General features: G+C 44.5%; 1 protein-coding gene across 4 annotated transcripts in view; it reads left to right on the forward strand.

The window, feature by feature from the left end:
- LOC137439256 (connector enhancer of kinase suppressor of ras 2) overlaps positions 1–14795 on the forward strand; it is a 231786-nt gene extending 216991 nt beyond the window's left edge. For 3 of the 4 annotated variants that reach the window (XM_078768257.1, XM_078768260.1, XM_078768259.1), the window contains 10 exons: positions 1884–1932; positions 6928–6964; positions 7216–7388; positions 8151–8224; positions 8447–8518; positions 8613–8716; positions 9153–9241; positions 9535–9976; positions 10307–10461; positions 13161–14795. In XM_078768257.1, the coding sequence (XP_078624383.1) occupies positions 1884–1932; positions 6928–6964; positions 7216–7388; positions 8151–8224; positions 8447–8518; positions 8613–8716; positions 9153–9241; positions 9535–9976; positions 10307–10461; positions 13161–13301 (1336 nt within the window). In that variant the 3' untranslated portion in view covers positions 13302–14795. The remainder of the gene's footprint in view (positions 1–1883; positions 1933–6927; positions 6965–7215; positions 7389–8150; positions 8225–8446; positions 8519–8612; positions 8717–9152; positions 9242–9534; positions 9977–10306; positions 10462–13160) is intronic. The other variant, XM_078768258.1, reaches the window with a different exon arrangement.
- The last annotated feature ends 7063 nt before the right edge of the window (positions 14796–21858 follow it).

Below are 21858 nucleotides of genomic sequence, written 5' to 3' on the forward strand. Positions count from 1 at the left end.
GCCTGCTTCCCGCCAACATCGGAGCCGGACGGAACCTGACCGACATCACACATCCAGACAGATAAGACGCACCACAGAACACAACACGATGATTCTTTTATTTGAATATTCCTTCGTCCGTGTATTTGAAGTGAAGTGTGGGAGCGCTCCATTAGAGGGGTTTAGGTTTTATCGTCGCATTTCCTTGTTCTCGGTTCCGTTTAATAAATATTTATTTTTGTACCATAAATTCCGTGTTCGTTCGTGATTTATTTATTTGCAGGTGAAGACTGAGCGGATCGTCAGGTAAGCACGGCATCCTCCCCCAATCCCCCGGCTCGTGTATCGATCCGCCATTGAATTGGAAACGCCTCCAAGTAAGCTCAAATCTATCCGTGGACGCTCTGATAAGTGAGAGCGTCCGCACGACAATATATTAGTGGTGGGGAGGGGTATGACAGGAGAGTTTACAGGAACAGAAAGGATCACGGATAAGGATGGGGGATGACTTCAGATGAGGTGGTGCATTGCTACCATGACACTGCTGTAAAGGTTCTTCTAATTTTTCCAAACATTAATAAATCATAGTTGTTACAACCTGCTTTGAAAAGTGATCCTCGGGTGGTTTTTCAATCAAGGTAGATTCCTGCAACCTACACCTACACCCCAGCCCCACACACAAAACAATCAGTCGGATCATTACAGGGAAGAAAAATGTCCCATTTGCCTTAACCAGAAGGATATGGATGAAATGTAACGGCTTTCCCGAATCAAATATACCTCCCCGTTCACAGCTGTAGTTCTTGAGTGTGCTAGAAATGCATGATATTTTCGCAGGGCACAGGCTTTCTCTGATGGTCCACACTGAACACTGCAGACTCTATGCCATGTTTGGTCAATGAAAACAGAAAAGATAAACAGCAGGGTTGTCCACTGTACCCCAGGTCGAACAAACCTCATTTTGAGCGTAAGCGTCGGAAAGCTCAGTGGTCTTCACGCTCAGCCTCTGAGCATATTCCATAAAATCGTGTTATCGATCATTAAAAGAAGCCAAACCAGCTGATCGATTACTATGCAATTCTTAAGGATCGTTTTCTCCTTGCAATTAAATCTCGTCGTTCTCCAGGATTTGCCCTTGGCATGTCCTCTGTTCACTCGGTGATCGACTCTATTAAATCGAGCACCTGCCCCGTTTGTCTCTCATGCTTGGACATGTAAATGTTTTCTGGTTCATTCATGCCCTGCTTTGTTTTCTTGTTTCGTGGTCTTACTCATCCATCTATTTCACAAGGACCGAGGGGATTTATTGGAAATCTTGAAAAGGTTTGAAAGAGTCACAGCTAAGAATTATCCATTATAATGGTTTTATGAAGGTGCCAAAAAGTATACGCCACCACTCGGCTAGTGTCGTTCCTTTAATAAGAATGCATTTGCAGGAATAAAGTATTTTTGTTTATTTATTTGCAAGTGTTCAAGACAAACATTGAAGTCATTTTGTTCTATATTTTCATCCCTCTCGCCAAAATCCTTTTCACGGCTTTCTTGAAGTGCCCATTCCTTCTGCGGAGATGCCCAGCTATCCTTTCCTTGAATAAGACGATGTGAACGTTACAAAAGTTAAAATTTGAATTCTATACAGTGCAGTAATTTCCATTCTCCATTTGAGCCAGGCAAGATTTGAGCCATTTGAGCCAGGTGCAAGACCTTTTGAAGTTGGCAGTTCATGGGACAGCTGTGGTTATTGGGATGCAAGACATTGAGTCTTGCTGAAATCTCCTCGTGTTAAGTTTCTGTGCAAGTTATCCTTATAATGAAGACAGTGATATGACCACCTCATTTGCATTTTCGGCTTCCTTTATTTATTTATTTAGTTTACCTCTTTATTTGGTCATTTTCTCCCACAGGCTTGCCGCACAGATCATGGACCGATGCGGAGTTTCACCTGCTCACAAGGTATGCACTGCATGTCAAGGGGCATCAAAGAACAGCACAGTCCAAACCTATCTATATCACTCTTTTGTTTAGTAGCAATTGAGAAAAACAAAATTTACAAACAATGACATTTAACGGGATTCGGTGGCGTTATGATTAGGGCGTCTGCTCTGAGTCTGGGGACGTCGGTAGTTCGAACCTGACCCCGGCCGAGTCATACCAAAGACTTTAAAAATGGTACGTTGCTGCTTCCTTGTGTTACGTGCTCCTCCCCGACCCCCTGGTCACGGTGTACCTCCGAGCCCCGAGAGGCGTCACGGCAGAAAAATGTGTTATTCTGTATGTCAAAGGTCAATGGAGAAGCCACCCCAATTGTTACTCACAAACAAATATTGTATTAAGATCACACACGAATAACAGTACAACAATAATAGTAATCAAAAGTACAATCAATATGTCCTATGATGGTACCATCAGTTTCGTAATATATAACTCACTGTGCTCCAAGTGAGTGAACCAAGAACATTCCCCAATGTCTATTATTCCCGGCTTCAAGCCAAAGTTGATTCGCTCCAGCGATCGCCAGAACGATGTCCAATCGAGACCAGAATCCCGTGCGGATGGCAAGTACAGTCACACGGCCAAAGCTGCACGAAGGCGCCCTCAAAGCGACTGGGAAATTCAAAGGCGCCCTCCAGGCGACTGGGAAATCACACCCTCGGGTATGGACTTTCATGGCTCACAGTCGGCGAACCGCATATTAATCTTCAAAAGCCACGGTGCACACACACACCAGATACGTCTGAAAGCGGTGAAAACGGCTGACGAAGCAAAGAAACTTTGCTCGACGCGTGAAGCGCGTGAGTCAAAATGGCCGACGGCCCGTTCTTGAGACGTAACGGCCCGACGATAATTCTCCTCGGAATCCACCGCCAAAAACCTGACACGCAGGTTGATCGGTCACAGCGATGACAACTCTGTCGCAGGAATCCCTTTCCCGGGAAATCCGAAAGTTCGCGAGTGACTCCCGTTCGACAACGTTCGTTTCAGAACTCGGAGCAGTTCGGCTTTCTTGTCCGACTCACTCGCTCCGCCTTCTTTCTCTCCTCTTCCTCTTCGTCGCCGTCCGGTTCCTGTTTCATTTAAAACATTAACCTTTTACTTTTTGACAATAATAATTGCTATTTCCCTCAAACAACAATCTATCTATAATTCCAGTAATCTCTGTCTGTACGTTTGTACGTTTGTACGTTTGTCTGTGACCGCTGTTTCTCGACAACCACGGGTCCGATATACTTTTAACTTGCCAGGTATATTGCTGGGGACCCGAGGATGTGCCTTTTCAAGGTTTCATATTAATCGGACAATTACTTACCGAGCTATGTCCAAAAAACGATTCAACCAATCAGAGAGCAGCGAACGATCGCGTGTGCCGAACGTGGCGGACACACTCTGCCTCGGATGGCACATTTGAGAGCGTATTCATTTATTTCACGTTTGCAAACTATGTTGGCGTTAAACTATGTTTTAATAAAGTTTTAAAACTAATAAAAACGAATTTGCGATTCATTCGCTTTCCTGCGCGTTTGTGCACGCGATGGCGATTGCTTTACCAAACTCCGGAAGCCGTTCGCTTTGGACCAAACCATTTCATGTAAATAGAGGGGGGGGGATATAATTTTAGATATAGATATAGTACGGGCAATGCCCTAGTAATAATAATACATGGAACCAGAAATGTTTCAAGTGGATGAAAACCACAACAACGGAAGTGACGAATCCGTAACACTTGCTTGACACTCAGCACTTAAAGGATAGAGCGTGGACAAACAACCGTAGGTTGGTAACATTGCACAGGCTTGATGGTTCCTTGTAAGAGAACTCCTATATATTTGTAACATTGTGTGTATTATTTCTGCTGAGCTCCTGGATGTTTTGATGTGAATAATAAATGCACAGCTTGTTGAACAAGTAATGCTGAAAGTTTTCCTTTGGTCTTTCACATTGGAAAGTGGTTCGAATTTGCTGTGACAGAATTGGATAAGTAGATAGTATTACTCGGCAAATAGCAGTTTTTTTTTTTCAAAGTGGCATCTACACCCATTCTCAGGCAGGGCCCCCTCTGGATCTGGCATTTTTTCTGGCATTGTTTTCAGCAACGTTGCCGATTTGGAAGGGTTACATGAGGTGAAGGTCACCTAGCCCCTCATTCAAGCTTTGTTGGCAGAATATTGGACCGATGAGCATCCGCATATGTCACTTTTGTCCGGTCCTATTCTTCTCTGTGTCCACCTGTATCTCTATAAGAATGGATGTGTTTGTCTCCGACTTATTGGGATATACCCAGCACTAATCTCCTTTGGTCTTGCTTTTATGCCTCGTACATTTTTCGACGATCCGCCCACTGAGCTCGCAGCGGTGATGCCGATTTATTTCATTTATTTAGAAATGAAGATGTAAAATCCGTAAAGCTTGAGTCAGTAAATTAATTGAGACATTTTTGGTAGCAGTATCTGCTCGGCCACCACCCACTGTATGTATTTGAGATCATGAATATTGTGGATCACAAGCTTCCAGGTATCTGGAGGCTTGCGATACACAATATGCATGACCGATACACAATATGCATGACCGACTAATTTCAATCTCTTGTACATGTGACAAGACTCCTTGTACATGTGACCGAGCACAACACATTCGTTATCAAAGCAAAGTTTTATCTTTTGCAAAGTTTTATGTAAGAGTATTTCTTGAAGTTTCAATGCTTGATGCCCTCGGCTTCATTTTGGAGTGTTTTCACAGAATGTAATTACCGTATATCGATATTTTTTGATCAGAGCAGGCCAGTGGATAATCCAAGCATCTTTTGCCCTGTGGCCCAAACGAACAATGCTTTTGGGTTTGTCTTGATCTCCCAAGTTTTGTACTGTGGCAATATCATCAGTCCAAGCGCAACTTAGTTACACCGATTATGGTATGGGCTATCTCTGGTTTTATCAATTCTTTCATTCCTCTTCTTCTACATTTCAGCCTATCTGAGGCTCTGATTCTCAAATCCTCAAAGTAAAGCTCTTGAGTCATTCTTTTTTCTGCTGCACACCACACATCTCACTTTTCACATGATTTATCTTGTGTTGTGTCAAGAGGAAAGGATGGGTTTGAAAGGGTAGAAGACTATGTACAATGATAGCACTCTCTATATTCTTCCTGTCTGTCTGCACATCCTCCTTGGTTGAAGCTTTTCATTTTTCTCATGCTCTACCTGCCCCCACACTGCACCAAAACACTCTACCATCCTTTGCACCTTGCATTCCTCTCCACTTCACTCTGGGCTGACCTTCCTTCTTATTTGCACTCTCGCCTACACCCCTCCCCTACCCTCACTTTCCCCATTGACTTGTTTGCATCTACTCTGCATCTTGCCTTTCCCTTCCCTGCTCTCAGCCATCTTGCTTCACCACCACCCCACTTCTCTCAACTTTTCTGCCTCTCAGACCCCCTGTGGTGCTGAAAGTGTTAATTCTCTACCCGGATCCCTTTGATGCTCTGGTGACCGTTGTGCCTCACGTGGGTGTACGCTCCCTCAACATCATTGAATTTGCTGCTTTTTGTTGTCGCAAATATATATATATATATATATACTAGGGCATGCCCGTACTATATATATATCTAAAATTATATCCCCCCCCTCTATTTACATGAAATGGTTTGGTCCAAAGCGAACGGCTTGCGAGTGGTGACAATCCCCCCCCCTCTATTTACATGCAATGGTTTGGTCCAAAGCGAACGGCTTCCGGAGTTTGGTAAAGCAATCGCCATCGCGTGCACAAACGCGCAGGAAAGCGAATGAATCGCAAATTCGTTTTTATTAGTTGTAAAACATAGTTTAACGCCAACATAGTTTGCAAACGTGAAATAAATGAATACGCTCTCAAATGTGCCATCCGAGGCAGAGTGTGCCCGCCACGTTCGGCACACGCGATCGTTCGCTGCTCTCTGATTGGTTGAATCGTTTTTTGGACATAGCTCGGTAAGTAATTGTCCGATTAATATGAAACCTTGAAAAGGCACATCCTCGGGTCCCCAGCAATATACCTGGCAAGTTAAAAGTATATCGGACCCGTGGTTGTCGAGAAACAGCGGTCACAGACAAACGTACAGACGTACAGACAGACAGACAGAGATTACTGGAATTATAGATAGATATATATATATATTTTTTTTTCATTGTACTGCTTGCTTTTTACTTCATTAATAAAAAAACGTAATTTCCTGTCACCTGTGTTGGCAGACTTGTTACATGTGATGCAGTGATGGTTATGGTGTAAAGCGACAAGTTCATTTGATCGATTTCTTCCTTCATAATTTCTACAGGAGTCTTACTTACCTGGTCGATAGTGAAGTACTTGTAGACTTGGATCGGTTTGAAAATAAGGAATTTATGATGATTGCTGACTTTACAGTATTATAAGTACAATTATCAATATTAATAATAGTGTCATATTAACTGTAGTGGTCTAGCAAGTGTGCTGACATTGGAGAAGCATGTGTGTGAAAGAGCGATGGGGAATTGTGAGCACGGGCCCATTTTCCTATTCCGCACCACACATGCCCTCGCATTTTGTGTTCCTCCATCGGGTGTGCGGCCCAGATGAATTATCAGGCCACAGTTGCTCTGCACGCTCTACTGCCTCGACCCAATCCTGGGAAAAAAAAAAATCAATTCTTCTTGAGACGATGTAAAGCCATGAATCTCCACGTCCACTCCATGCACCGAACCTTCAAGATTCTCCTTCTTTTACCCAATCCTCTCTCGCTTTGTCTCCTTCAGTGACCCTGCCTGTCCTCCTCTTTGTCCACCTTTGCTTATGTCATATTCAATGTGTCCACTTTTTAGAAAGAGCATTTGGGTTTGCCTGCACAAAGTCAGCCTGTCTGTCCCAATCCCCCTCCCCTCTTACTTCATCCTCACCACCCCCATCCTCTTAACTGTCCCCCTCTCCATCACCCCCGTAGCTCTCACGGCGTCACTTGGCTCTGAAAGCAGTCAAAGGTGAGGAGACACATTTTGATTCGGTATCTTGCATTTTGCTGTTATCCCCAAGGAGCCGTGAATTAAATCGAGCATTTAATGTAATAATTATGTAAAGGTTAATGTACCACCTGGGTCCACCCTGGTTCCTCAAATGCAGTAGAACATTTATTGCATTCTGAACCTTACAAGAACCGAGAGTTGAGCTCTTCGGTAATGAGTCAATGCGTTTATGGGATGTTCGGTGCCTGCGTTACATTCACTGTGTGCAGCTTCCAGTATACCTTCGAGCCGCCGCACTGTGGCGTGCTACGAGCTGGAGCGACCGGACTGCGATGGCTGGCTCTGGAAGAAAAGAGACGCCAAGGGCTTTTTGACACCGAAGTGGAGGAAGCACTGGTTTGTGCTAAAAGATGGATCCCTCTACTGGTACACGCAACACAACGTATGTGTTTCGCAGACAGTGCGGAATGAACGCTGCACACTAATCATGGCACAAAAGTGTTTTAGCTTATGTATTTAGTGACCATTATATGTATAGTTTGGGCTGACAGGATAGCCTATAGGAATGCACATTCACATCTGAGATGTCTAGCCTGGGTTTGGATCCCGACCCAGCTATAAACTGTGTCATCCTGGTGTTTCACAGGCATGGTGATTCATCAATGTGTGTGCCGTCCTTCGGTGGACGTTAAACTGGGCATCTCATCTGCCAGCATTAGTTGATGGATGTTAAAGATCCCACTGTGTCCTTCGCGAAGAGTAGGTGAGCTATCACCGATACCCTGACCAAATTACAAATTCGTGCTTTAATGGAGAGGGGGAACTGCATCAGTGGCATGTCCATCCCCTCCAATCCCCAGCAAATGATGCAAACAAAAGAAGATTTATAGCTTGAGAAATCTGTTTGTTGGAAGAAGCAATTACCCAATCTGAATACCGCATGCAGGGATACTGAAATGATCCTCATGTTTGCAGCTTTTGTGATTTTTAAACAATACGATTTGATAAAACATAAAGTTAAACACTAAAACAAAGGTTGGCCTGTGTCTGTGAAGCTTATTCGATTACTAGTTTGATGTTGATTTATCTGGGGCCAAACCCGTGAACTGTTTCTCCGACTGACATTTCAATACTCTTGATGTTTCCATGCATTTGAATTTGTTTCCCTTTTCCCTTCTGTATTTTTCTTTCGTGGAATGTGTAGGACATCAAGGCAGAAGGCTACATCGGTTTGTCGGAGTTTATAATCGAACTGGCACCAGAGTGCAAGCGAAAGCAGTAAGTGCGTCCGCCTTTATCTTCTTTAATTTGCTCTCTCCATCCCCTCCACTTCCCCAGACCACAAGGGTACATTCCACCAAACCATCCATTGAACCACCCCAGTCTTTCCTATTGGCCACCAAGCTGCACACACCTTTTCTCACATACTTGTTCTCTTTTCTTTTTTCTTTTTTGTGCTCAGACAAATCTATCCTCACCCCTCTTTTTACCTCCCTCAAGTGCGTTCAAGGCATCACACCCACGGCTCAAGCCCTTCTACTTTGCCACTGATAGTGCAGATGAAATGAACAGGTCAGTAATTGAAGGCCTGAGCTTTGCCGAGTGTTGACTTTTTGCCTCGGACTGTTTTTCATTTAATGTTGGACTGTGTTGCGTGGCATGCTAGGTGGGTGAGTAAGCTGGCGTCTGCTGCCGCGGGATGTGTCGCCGGGGAGTCCTTGTTGAGGGGAGATGCCAGGATGAGTCCGACCAACAGGCCCAGTCAATGCTGTAATCGCCGCACCAGTTGCACCACCCAGCCCTCCACCTACACTGTCCCCATCATCGCAACAGATAATGATTAGTGGAATATCGCTAGAGGATTCGATACCCGAATTGCAACAATAACCACACGCTCTTTCAGAGAGGTTGTCACCACAAGTTGCATGCCAGAGATTACACAGCATTCTGAGGGGTCTTGCTCGGCTTTCTCAAGGCCACATCTGTGAAGCAATGGGAACGGATTTGTTTGTGAGGCCTGATATCTGACTTGCAAACCCGTAACCAATTCTGAAGGACTATTCTTTCATTAAAATCGTTATATGTTTGTGGATATGACACAGCTCCATCAAGCTCTTTTAGTCTCATCTAGGCCAGAGCTTTCAACAAACCAGTTCAGAAATCCCTGATCATTAATCACTTATCGTATGTAACTCCTTTGTCGTAGTGGACTATTGGAGCGAGAGCGATGGTGAGGAGGGTGAGGTACGAGATAGCCCACCTCCACCTTATGACACATTTCCACATCCCCCTTCGGTAAGAGAATTCAGAAGTATCAAGTTCTATTTCTATTTGCACTTGCTCTTTATTGTTTTGTTTTTTAACCCACCTTCTCTTTGCTGTTTGACTTTGCTTCCGTGTTAATAAAAACTCGTCATCGTCTTCCATTTTCATTCCTCATTATTGTTCTTCTCTTGCATGTTCACCGTCTTTCTTCTCTTAATCAGCAGAACTCGTCATCGTCTTCCATTTTCATTCCTCATTGTTGTCTTTCATTCCTTATTGATGTTCTTCTCTTGCATGTTCACCGTCTTTCTTCTCTTAATCAGCAGAACTCGTCATCTGGATCTTACTCTGAGCAGAAACACGCGCGACACTCTTCTGTGGACACAGTTGGTTCGCGATCCTCCCGTGAAGGCTCAGGGCCATGGCCACGCTTTACCGATCGACAATCCTGGCAAGATGTGCTGGGGTCTGGTGTGCAGCCGCAGCAATCTACATCTCCTGCACATGTCAAAGCTCCCGCTGCACTCACGTCGTCTTCCTCACCACTGAGCCAGGCTTCTGCAAGTTACGTGGCGAGGTCTCGTGGAACCCGGCACTTGGACGATTATGACACTGTGGCCGAGGAAAGGCCCGCACCAGGGGGCTCTCCGAACCATCGAACGTATGCCACCTACGGAGCGATTGGTGCAGAGCTGAAAGCCGTGCCTTCAGGCCACTTCCTCATTCGCGTGCCACAGGGAGATCGAAGGAATGCCGAGGGCCGAGGTGAGTGACTGGGGTGGCGAAGGGCCACAAGGCATTGCTACTTCTAAGAACATACATTGTTAAAAAGAACCCAGAGAAATTCCAATCACTGCAAATTTGCCTGGTCTTGCAACTTGCTCCCAGATCCCACCATACTCATATCGATGTATCCCATACCACACTCATATTAGCCTGGATCCATGAGATTAGAATTCTCTTTCATCCAATGCAAGTGTTGGTAGGTTGTGCTCACATTCCTGGTTTAGAGCAGTGATTCAGTCAAATTGCCATTTAAAAAAAAAAGCTAGCGCTGGGAATGTATACCTTCTTACACCGGGAATGGTCTGCCAGGCTTACCGGGCCCAGGCGGTGCCGATGGTCTCTGCCGCCCCCTACAGAGCGCCCATCTCTCTCCCCAGTCTGGTCCCACATCGAGAGAGACTATGCAACCTCCTGGTACCAGGATCCCTTCCAGCTCGGAGTTGGACCCAGCGCTGGATCCAGAGGTGTGACGAGCAATATAACTTACTAGCGGGGTCACCCGTGGGACTCCCACGGGCATGGATGTGTGTGACGAATTTTAAATATATGTCGACTGTTATTTTAGGCGGTGTATTTTCGTTTATCATCATGGCGCGATTTAAAAAAAGATATCTCTGCATTTTCCTCTCCAACACCTCCTCACACTTTACACACACACCGGCCCATGTTTACATATACACACACACACACACACACACATATACACCCACACACATATACACATACACACACACGTACATCGACACACACACACACACACACACACACACACACACACACACACACACACACACACACGTACAGACACATATACACATATGCAAATATGTATACACATATGCACATATATGCACATTATACACATATATACATCTCCACACACACACACAAACACACACACACACACACACACACACACACACACACACACACACATATACACATACACATACACAAAAACAGACACACACACACGTACAGACACATATACACACATACACACACACACACAGACATATATATATACACATACAACAACAACATGCATTTTAAGGCCATTTTCCCTGCTAGAGCGGGGGTTAGCCTACATACACATACACGCACACACACACACACACACGTACACACACACACGTACACATGTCCCACATGTATATATCCCACATCCCACATGTATATACATGTTTAAAGTGTACGTGTCCTTCCCCCCTGCCCCGCCCGGCAACGCTGGGTACTTGTGCTGGTAACTAATAAAATAAAAACGAAGAAATATCTCTCGGTTTCATGAAACTCGGTGGAATTGGATGAAATTCGCTCGGTGAATCACTCGGTGTATTCGGTTCGGCTCGGTTCACTCGGTTTAAAGAAAAGGCGATAATGTCGACATGTTGCTGTCTGTGTCATGTTGGGCGGTGTATGATACTTGTTGGCTGTTGGGTGCTGTTGGGCGGTGACATGGTGTATTTTAAAATATATATCTCTGCATTTTCCCGCGTTGCTGACACCGAGTCGTTCTTCATCGACTGTGTCATTCATTTTGGAAATGGAAGTTTCCACGCAACGCATGAATTGTCACGAGTCAAGAGGAAGTGTCTCGTCATCATCAAATGACAAATATATTACATTGTGAAAATTAAAGATTTCAAATAAACCTATTTAAAGTGTATGCGCAAATAACTAATAAATAAAGAAATGAAGAAATATCTCTCGGTAATTTCCTGAACCATATTTTACTTCCGGCTAATAATGTTGAATGAAATAAAAACGAAGAAATATATGTCGTTTTGTGACGACTGTCATCAAAAGTAAACGGTGAATTCACTCGGTTTATTCGGTTCGGCTCGGTTCACTCGGTTTAAAGAAAAAGCGATAATGTCGACATGTTGCCGTCTGTCATGTTGGGCGGTGTATGATACATGTTGGGCGGTGTATGATACATGTTGGCGGTTGGGCGGTGGGCGGTGATATGGTGTATTTTTAAAAATATATCTCTGCATTTTCCCGCGTTGCTGACACCGAGTCCAAAACCATCGATAAAAATGAAATCAGATGGTGAGTTAGATTGGAGATAAAGGCGTGAGAGAGACTCAATGGCCTTGAAGTTACAGGCCTTTGAGAATTCATTTCGTTCTATAAACGGCAACTTTCATCGGATTTTCTTCCCGTTTTATTTCAACCGAGTCTAAAACTATGTTAGCGACTGTGAAAAATGAAATGATATATCGAATTTGATTTGAAATAAAACTGGGAGAGAGAGCAAGACACCACGGGCCTACAAAACAGGCCTCAAAGCTATGCGAGTTAATAAAATGGTGGATATTTGTTTATATGAAGCGAAGCATCTCCCAGAATGGGTGGAGCTACTCTGCAAACCGAGTAAGCCACACCCCGGACAGACGCCCAACAGACAGACAGACAGAATCATCTACGGCTATTATAATATAGATTTTGTTGCTTAGGTGCCTCAAATGTGAGTGACTGAAAAATTCAGTTCAAAATTCTCAAGAAGTCAACTAAAATTAAACTGGAGTTTGGTTTTCGTTGAACTTTTGGGAAACTGGTGACATAATGGTTAGAGCGTCCGTCCTGAGTCAGGGAGGTCGGTGGTTTGATCCCGACCTTATGTCTCCATGTGTTCTATGGCGTTAATGTCGGGACTGTGGTGTCCAGGGAAGGCACTTCAGCCCATTCCGTCTTTTGTAGCCAGAGGTGTTTTTGGATATAATGGCATGTACAGCTGTACGTGGCACCATCTTCCTGCAACATGGGACACATTTACCACAGGAAGATGGTGCCACACATCGTATGTCTCGTAACTACCTCTGTCTGGATCCCAAAGTACGTGCTATCCACTGGATTTTGTTTGTTATCACAGATTGTTAAAATATCGATTATATTTATGCCAAAGTGGTAATTTTATTGTGAGAGGGCATTTTTAAGCTGTTTGTGGAAGACAAATGTGTGAGCGGTGCCACGTAGAAGGCTGATATTCTCCGAGGTCGTTGTTGTGGTGTGCTGTGTACATCCCCATGACGTGCACACATCCCGATCATTGTACTCCAATGCTCGGTGCCCATCTTGAATTTTCCATTCCTAATTCCAAGCCTAATATTCATCTGTACTTTGTTTTTTCCTCTTATTACCCTTGTTCCTGTACACCTAGGAATACACTGAAAACTTGTCCCAGGAAAGCTCGGCTGCCACCTGCTCCCAAAGCCAGCCCCCAAATCATCCTTGCTCAAATTCGGGGCCTGTCCCCCAACCCACGAGGATTCTGCCGACATTTATAGAAACGCACGTGTAAAACGAGGGGGGGGGGGGGGGGAGGGTCGGGAGGGACAGTGGTGGATCTCGGCACAACAGTTGAGTTTCCCATGACAACCATAATTACCACCAATTATTAATTGTGCATTGTCATTATCACATTCGTATAAATACTATTATTATTGTTATTATTAATGCTGATATTCATGCTCAGCATTGCCAAAAGTTTTATGCGCTTTATTTTGTACTGCTGGAATTTTGTTTTACACACTGTGAGTTTTTGCTCATGTTTCGATGAGGAGTTTGAAACCTCGTTTTGAAATGTGCAAGTTTGTGTGACGCATTCGGACGTTTGTCTGCTCTACACACTTGTGAAGTTTCTTTGGAAGAGAGGGCCGGGTGTTTGTGTTTTCATGGACATTGGGAGTGGGGGGGGGGGGGGGGGGGGAGAGGTGAAGGGATCAATGTGCACAACTTTATTCTTGTTTTATGAGGCTGGGTTTGTTCGCACACTTGGTAAACTTTGTTGTTGTAAATCTTCACCATTTCAATCTAAACAAACCGATGTCTTTGTTAAGCCTTGCAGGGGAGCCAGGTTTGTTTTGAGACTCTTCTTGTTGTTCTTGTCGGTGTTGTTTGTGGTGTGTTCAAAAAGCCACGGAGCACCCAAAAAGCATGGCGGGTCACTCCAAACACCTTGGCTGTGTCTGCCGCTTTCCGCCTTAACCTCATTGCCTCATCTTTGCGAAGGTACCGGATTCAAATCTACTGTATGCTGTCTGACCGGACGCTGCCTCCGATGTTGGCCCATTTTTTTTGGACCTTTTTTTATTTTTAACTTTTCATGCTGAACATCGGTTTTTATTGAAGTTTGTTTTGCTTTGTTGATGCTTCACCAAAGCAAAGGCAAGGCCTGGGCTTAGTTGTCCAAAAGGATCGTCAAAGTTTTGGTTTCCTGGTGCAGATGGTGCTGAGACCTTGAACACAACTGGTCATTATAGTTCGTGTGTAACAAACGCCGTGGAGTTATTTTATTTCCTTTTTGTATTTCTTTGCACCGGGACGAGATCGGAACGATGGAGATGGTTGGTCTGGCATGGAAAAGCCAACGATGGAGATGGTTGCTGGTTATCTGACTGCTCAGCGTACCATGGAGAAAAACGTGCGGCATCGGCAGGCATGCGGAATGTCGTCTTAGGCCTGACGGCCAAGGCATTCGTGTTGGTGCGCCATTTCACATCATTGACAAGCTCATGAAAACGCTGTTCAAGAGACAAATACATTTCTATGTCGTCCTCCATGTCCCAAGCTTTGGACTTTCTGTGCAGTAAATCCTTGGGATCGCCTCGAGCCAACGCGGCCCCAATGGGGCTAAGCTATGGGATTGTTAGGGTTTGAAGGGACTGTGGTGTGAGGGGCAGCGACAGGGTTCTTTGAAGGCTACGAAACACCTGCCTATTGCAACCTGTGCCTCATCTGCCATTGCCTAACGATTTTATGTACATAGATCAAAATAAAACTGGCATTGCTTTGAGCTGTTGATTGTTTCGTGATCTATTGAAATTGGCTTCTGACACTTGTGGTTGGAATCGTAGATACTGGCGCTTGGTGGGGCTGTGGTAGTGGTAACAACTGGGTATTTTCAGTTGAATCCCCAAAGAAATAAATTTGTGCGATGAATCAAACCATCAATTATGAATTCAAATGAATAACTACGTGAATTTAAATGAATCCGAGCCAGTGTCTTTCTGTCATTCACTGGTTATGAAAAGGTTTTTTTTTGTTAACTCCACTAAAACTACGATGATACGAGTGACTGTGATGTAAACAATCACTTTTTGTGAGGGGTCTAAAAGGTCGAATTTAAATTGGTGACCTGTCTCGTGCTCTTCCCTCCAGGCCTCCAAGCCTGCTGCCCACTGAAACCTTGTGATGTCTCCTGTTTTCACTTTTGAGCTTTGCTGCACCCACTGTGACCCCACCTCCCAACACCATTTCCCTCACTCCCGATCACCTGCATCCCCTCCCTGCGGTGTTTTATCAGTACATTCTTCTCTTGCTGCTTCTCCTTCAGCCCACGTTCTATCCATTGACCGATTAACTCCTGTCCCCTCGACTCCAAGCCTCAACACCTGCGTTTAAAAATGAATGTTTTTGACAGTAGTGTATTTGGGTGCACTCAGGTGTCCAGCTGCCTCGTGTTCCAATCCTGTCGCTGATTTTGTAAAGGATGAGACTACCATGTTCTCTCTCTCTCTTTAGCTTGGGTTGCAGATTGATTTGAACTCTCAGGTTGGAAAAGAAGACCGAGCTTTATCTGCTCAGGTAAGGCCGCCACCCCCAATTTGTTCGCGTCAGTCGATCATTCACGGATGTAATTTGGGCATACATCCATAGTGCCACATTTAGTAAGGCCTTCAATGATTGGAAAATGTCATTTTGCTCCATTGTTTCTACGTCACCATCTGTTTGGCACTGCAGTGTTCTGGAAACTCCACCTGGAGGACCTGCAGGTTGTATGATAAATGTGAGGTTTCATGGAAGTGATGTTTCACCTCCTGTGAGCACCAGAGGTGATTGATCCTGCTTCTGGGGTCTTTGCCTCTGGAGCATTATTTGAGGTAACTCACTAGGTCTGCCATCCAAGGATAAAACTGTTTTATTCGTGCTATTGTCTTTGTGTGTCATTCACCGCCGAGGCCCAATGTGTGGGGTCATTCACCGCCGAGGCCCAATGTGTGGGGTCCTTCACCGCCGAGGCCCAATGTGTGGGGTCATTCACCGCCGAAGCCCAATGTGTGGGGTCATTCACCGCCGAGGCCCAATGTGTGGGGTCATTCACCACCGGAGCCCAATGTGTGGGGTCATTCACCGTCGAGGCCCAATGTGTGGGGTCATTCACCGCCGAGACCCAATGTGTGCGGTCATTCACAGCCGAGGCCCACCACCATGTGCTGAGCCAGCCAGAAAGGTGAACGACCTTGTGTCTCACATCGGAACAATTTTATGTGCGTAGTTTTATTAAGTTCACATCTCCAAGACTATATTTAAACCATGATGCCTTCCTGCTGTTCAAGTTGAATTGGTGAAACTTTCTTTCTGAACTCTTAAGAGCATGTCCTGTTGATAAATGTTTCGGGCTTAATCAGCAGTTTAAATGTACATAGTAAACAAACACTGCAATAGGACTTTCAGCCCAACCCCACCCCTCCAACTCACATCCACAAAAAACATTATCGTTACAAAAGCAAACTGAAAATTTGATCTTAATTTATTTCACTCCATATCATACTTTGGATAATATAAAAGCACCACCAGGTGGCTCTCTGTTGATTGAGTTGTTATTGTTGTATAACCCCGGACAATTCTCTTGAACAAGCCTGTGGCACCGGAGACAGCCGATCGATCTCCCAGGAGCGACCCAGAGATCTCCCACATCCAGGATGGTGTACCCGGCCTTCACAAAGTCAGGGCCACGACAGAGTTAGAGAAAGAGAGACGAGGGAAAGGGTCGGTCCATGGGGAATGACTAGGGAAAGGGTCGGTCCATGGGGAATGACGAGGGAAAGGGTCGGTCCATGGGGAATGACGAGGGAAAGGGTCGGTCCATGGGGAATGACGAGGGAAAGGGTCGGTCCATGGGGAATGACGAGGGAAAGGGTCGGTCCATGGGGAATGACGAGGGAAAGGGTCGGTCCATGGGGAATGACGAGGGAAAGGGTTGGTCCATGGGGAATGACGAGGGAAAGGGTCGGTCCATGGGGAATGACGAGGGAAAGGGTCGGTCCATGGGGAATGACGAGGGAAAGGGTCGGTCCATGGGGAATGACGAGGGAAAGGGTGGGTCCATGGGGAATGACGAGGGAAAGGGTCGGTCCATGGGGAATGACGAGGGAAAGGGTCGGTCCATGGGGAATGACGAGGGAAAGGGTCGGTCCATGGGGAATGACGAGGGAAAGGGTCGGTCCATGGGGAATGACGAGGGAAAGGGTCGGTTCATGGGGAATGACGAGGGAAAGGGTCGGTTCATGGGGAATGACGAGGGAAAGGGTCGGTCCATGGGGAATGACGAGGGAAAGGGTCGGTTCATGGGGAATGACCGGCACTCTGACCGTGCTGCCCTGACGAATCAGGGCAGCAGGGAAGAATGGGGAATATTTGGTGCCCGGCTCGCATTCGGGGGTACAACCACCATGAAGAGGCATCCCCGATAGTTGTCCTGATTGAGTAAACACAGAGGGTGGAGTTTTTTACAACCTCTTCTACCCCAATATTCTGGTCCAACATCTCCTCCCCATCCTTTGTAATTTTCAAGTCAAACCCTTTAAAAGGCTAGTTTGTACCAATAAATCCTGACAAGTGGGCTGCTGCCCCTTTTTTGTCTGCCAATTCAGAGAGATTTCAATGCTGGTCCATTCTCTGGGATGTCATTCAATCCTTCCAAATCCCACACCCTCTCACTCTGTCTCTACATTACGGCCCTGTGACTAACCCTACCATTTATTTCTGCAAACAACTTCTTATACAGGAGCAATGTTTGTAGCTCCGTTGTCTATCAATCTGTCAGGGCCTTTCCTCGGCTGATCAAACCAAGTTGGCCACAAGTGTGCATGGGGGCACCTTGGAATCTCCCGCAGAGTTTAGTCTATTCCTCGGTCACTCTCAGTTCCAAACGGTGTTCAAAGCCTTCATCCAGTGACATTGAGTATGATTGTCATGTCTGGACTGCTGTCACCAGATCTCACCTGGAAGCAGTGGAATCCTAAACCTTGAGATTAGTTGGTATTATTCAACTGGATTCTGAAATGCAAGGACTTGCTTCTTTCTCATCACAGATAGGTTAGTGGCTGAGCAGTGTTCCACCGCCACCTTTCTAGTCTTGTCCCACCTTCCCTCTCAGAGACATCCTTCACGAGCCAGACCAGGCCACACTGGTTCCAGTAATAGAAACCTTGTTCACCTCCCCACTTCCAGGCTAATGCCTTACCTCCACTCTTTTGTCCTTTTCTTCTCTCGACCATAGCATCGCCCACCTGAGTCTGCCTAATCACGTTCTTCTCTCCACTTTAAAGTGGTGAGCCATCGCAATCTCATTTCATTCTGTATTCTTTTTTTTTTTAAATCTTTGTCCACTTGCAATCTTCCACATTTCCCGCTCTGTCAGCTTTTCCCATCTGCTTACACGCTCCTTTGGCCCACTGGGTTCTTCTATAGGTCCTGACTCAGACTGCCCATTGGCATGCTCACTCCTTCCCTATGTCATCTTACCTTGAAAGCCAACTTCCTCTACTCCAGTCCATCCCTATGCCAACATCAGCCCTCTGTCATTCAGCTCTTCCATGATCCTCAATCTCCATCTATCTATAATTCCAGTAATCTCTGTGTGTATGTTTGTATGTTTGTATGTCTGTGACCGCTGTTTCTCGACAACCACGGGTCCGATATACTTTAAACTTGCCAGGTATATTGCTGGGGACCCGAGGATGTGCCTTTTCAAGGTTTCATATTAATCGGAGAAGTAGTTACCGAGCTATGTCCAAAAAACGATTCAACCAATCAGAGAGCAGCGAGCTATCACGTGTGCCGAACGTGGCGAACAGACTCTGCCTCGGACGGCACATTTGAGAGTGTATTCATTTATTTCACGTTGGCAAACTATGTTGCCGCTATGTTGGCGTTAAACGATGTTTTAAAACTAATTAAAACTAATATGCGATTCTTTCGCTTTCCTGCGCGTTTGTGCATGCTATGGCGATTTCTTTACCAAACTCCGCAAGCCGTTCGCTTTGGACCAAACCATTTCATGTAAATAGAGGGGGGGGATTGTCACCGTACTCGCAAGCCGTTCGCTTTGGACCAAACCATTTCATGTAAATAGAGGGGGGGGGGATATAATTTTAGATATAGATATAGTACGGGCATGCCCTAGTATCTAAAAATTACATAACAAATAAGATGAGAAATTTAATATTTCCGGCAAGCACATATTTCTGGCAATGCCACATTCAAAGTGCACCGCCTCCATGCCATATAAATAAATAACATATCCTCCAGTGCGCGGCATTGCCGGAGCGCTCTAGGCGCCCGGTGGTGCTGTTGTGCAGCACATAGAGACGGTATTGGGAGAGAGAGGTGTACGATAATTGATTGATTAATAAATAAATTTATAATAATTAAAGTATGTAATTTGTAATTAAAAATAATGTAATTAAAATAAACTAGCAACAGTACCACCCGCCCTATGGGCGGGGCTTCAATTGGGAAGCCCAAATGAAAAGGTAAAATATCAGAAATTGAAGGCTTTTTTATTTTAAACGATTCATATAAACATCCGTTGAATCATATCACACGCAAATCATCAAAATCTAAACAGTACATGGACGATCACGTACGTCTCGCGTCTCGCTCGCTCTAATGTTGTCCCGATAATGATCCTTCCGCAGGTTCACCGACGGAAACCTTGTTACGACTTTTACTTCCTCTAGAGTCTAGACAGTCAAGTTTGCTCATCTTTTCGGTGCACCGGCACGAGCCGAGAACGGCCCGTGCAGGGGCTGATCCGAGGATCTCATCAAACCGTCCGATCGGTAGTAGCGACGGGCGGTGTGGACAAAGGGCAGGGACTTAATCAACGCGAGCTGATGACTCGCGCTTACTGGGAATTCCTCGTTCGTGGGACACTGTCTCAAGCCCCAGTCCCCATCACGGATGGGGTTCAGCGGTTTACCCAAGCCTGACGGCGAAGGGCAAGGTACACGCTGGGCCGTCCAGTGTAGCGCGCGTACGGCCCCGGACATCGAAGGGCATTAAACGATCATTGTTCATTAAACATTAAACGTTCATTAAAGGATTACGAAACGAAAAACATTACGAAATTACGTTCACACTGTCACGTCAAACACTACCGTGAACACATACATTGTCACATCGTCACAATAAGAACATCGTCACAATGAACGTTATAGAAATGCGAATGTTATGCGGGAGTCCAAACCTGAGAATGCTGGAGACCAAAGTTGAAATTGGGAAAACTAAATAGCCTATTTTACTCCTGGAGATCCCAGGATTACCCACCCAAAATATCTTTGCCATCGGTTCAGCAGTTTTTACGGTACCTTCGAACAGACAGACGGACATTTGGTGAATTATAGTAAGATAAATAATAATCGTAAAATAATTGATTTCTTAATCAATTGGCTAGTAGCATACCTAAACCACCAGTGTTTCATCTGAAGCTGTAACTTTTTGAAAATTAATCCAATAATTAATTAATCAAGATAAATAATTAAGTACTTGATTAATAAATAATTAATTGATTAATTGATAAATCAAAGATAGTAAAAAAAAAAAAATACCCTGTACAGCCAAATCACTTGGTCATTGTCGTGTTAAAAAATCAGCTTCCCAGCTCAAAAGATGCCTGATATATTGCCCAGATGAGATAGAAAATAAATAATTAATAATTTAAATAAATAAATAATAATCGTAAAATAATATATTTCTTAATCAATTGGCTAATAGCATATCTAAACCGCCACCATTTCATCCGAATCTGTAACTTTTTGAAAATTAATTAACTGTTTAATTAATCGAATAATTAAATAATTAATTGATTAAACAAGAAATAAAAAAAATAGTAAAAATAATATCGTTTACAGCCAAATCACTTGGTCATTGTCGTGTCCAAAGATCAGCTTCCTAGCTCAAAGGATGGCTGAGATATCACCCGGACAAACAAACAAACAAGAAAGAAAACAAATGGAGTGAAAACTGAGTACTCCCTTTCAGCGCGCGTCATTGGCGCCCCCTTCGGTGCCCAGCAATGACGTCATGCAGTGCCTGGAGATGGAATAGGAAAGGAGCGGTGAACACCAAACAAACGAACAAACAGAGTGAAAACTGAGTGTTTCCATTGTATTAACCACACTTTTTTATCAGCAAAATAAGTTAAAAGTTAGGGGTGAGGTTAATACACAGATCTAGCAAAAAAAACAAAAAACTTTTTAGCTATCTAATTTTTTTGTCTCCGAACTGTATCTCAGTCATGAACTTTCTGATGAAATTTTGTATCAATAATGTGAATAGAAAGTGTGCAGGGTTGCCATAATTTTTTTGGACCTTGATCTAATTTTGAAGGTCATGGCATAATTATAGATATTTTAACATTTTTCACCAAAACTTGACTAAGGTTTGTCCGATTGGAACACATTGCCTTCACTAGATAGCCTAGAGGAAGGATAATTTACGCTTAATTCCCGTCATATCCCTCCGAGTTAAATGTTAAGGTCCAACAGCGATCTGAAAAAACAAACCATTTTTTGTCATCGCTCAATTTTGCCTATGCGGCATCTCAAAGGCCTCCCAAATTGTTCTTGCATCATAATAGTGTACCTGTACTGAAGTTGTGAACCTGATATTTGATTTATATCCCTTGACCTACTTTTTTGGATTGTGACCTAATTAACAAAAAACACATTTTTGATCATAACATGGATAATTTTGTTCTGATTTTCATGATATTGGGTTTTCTGTATAGATTGATTGTACAAGATGGGCACACGTTTTTGTCCCCGGTCGCACCGCGGAGCGAAAGGGGG

This window comes from Myxine glutinosa, chromosome 14 (assembly GCF_964187855.1).
Source record: "Myxine glutinosa chromosome 14, kmMyxGlut1.1, whole genome shotgun sequence".
NCBI lineage: Eukaryota > Metazoa > Chordata > Myxini > Myxiniformes > Myxinidae > Myxine > Myxine glutinosa.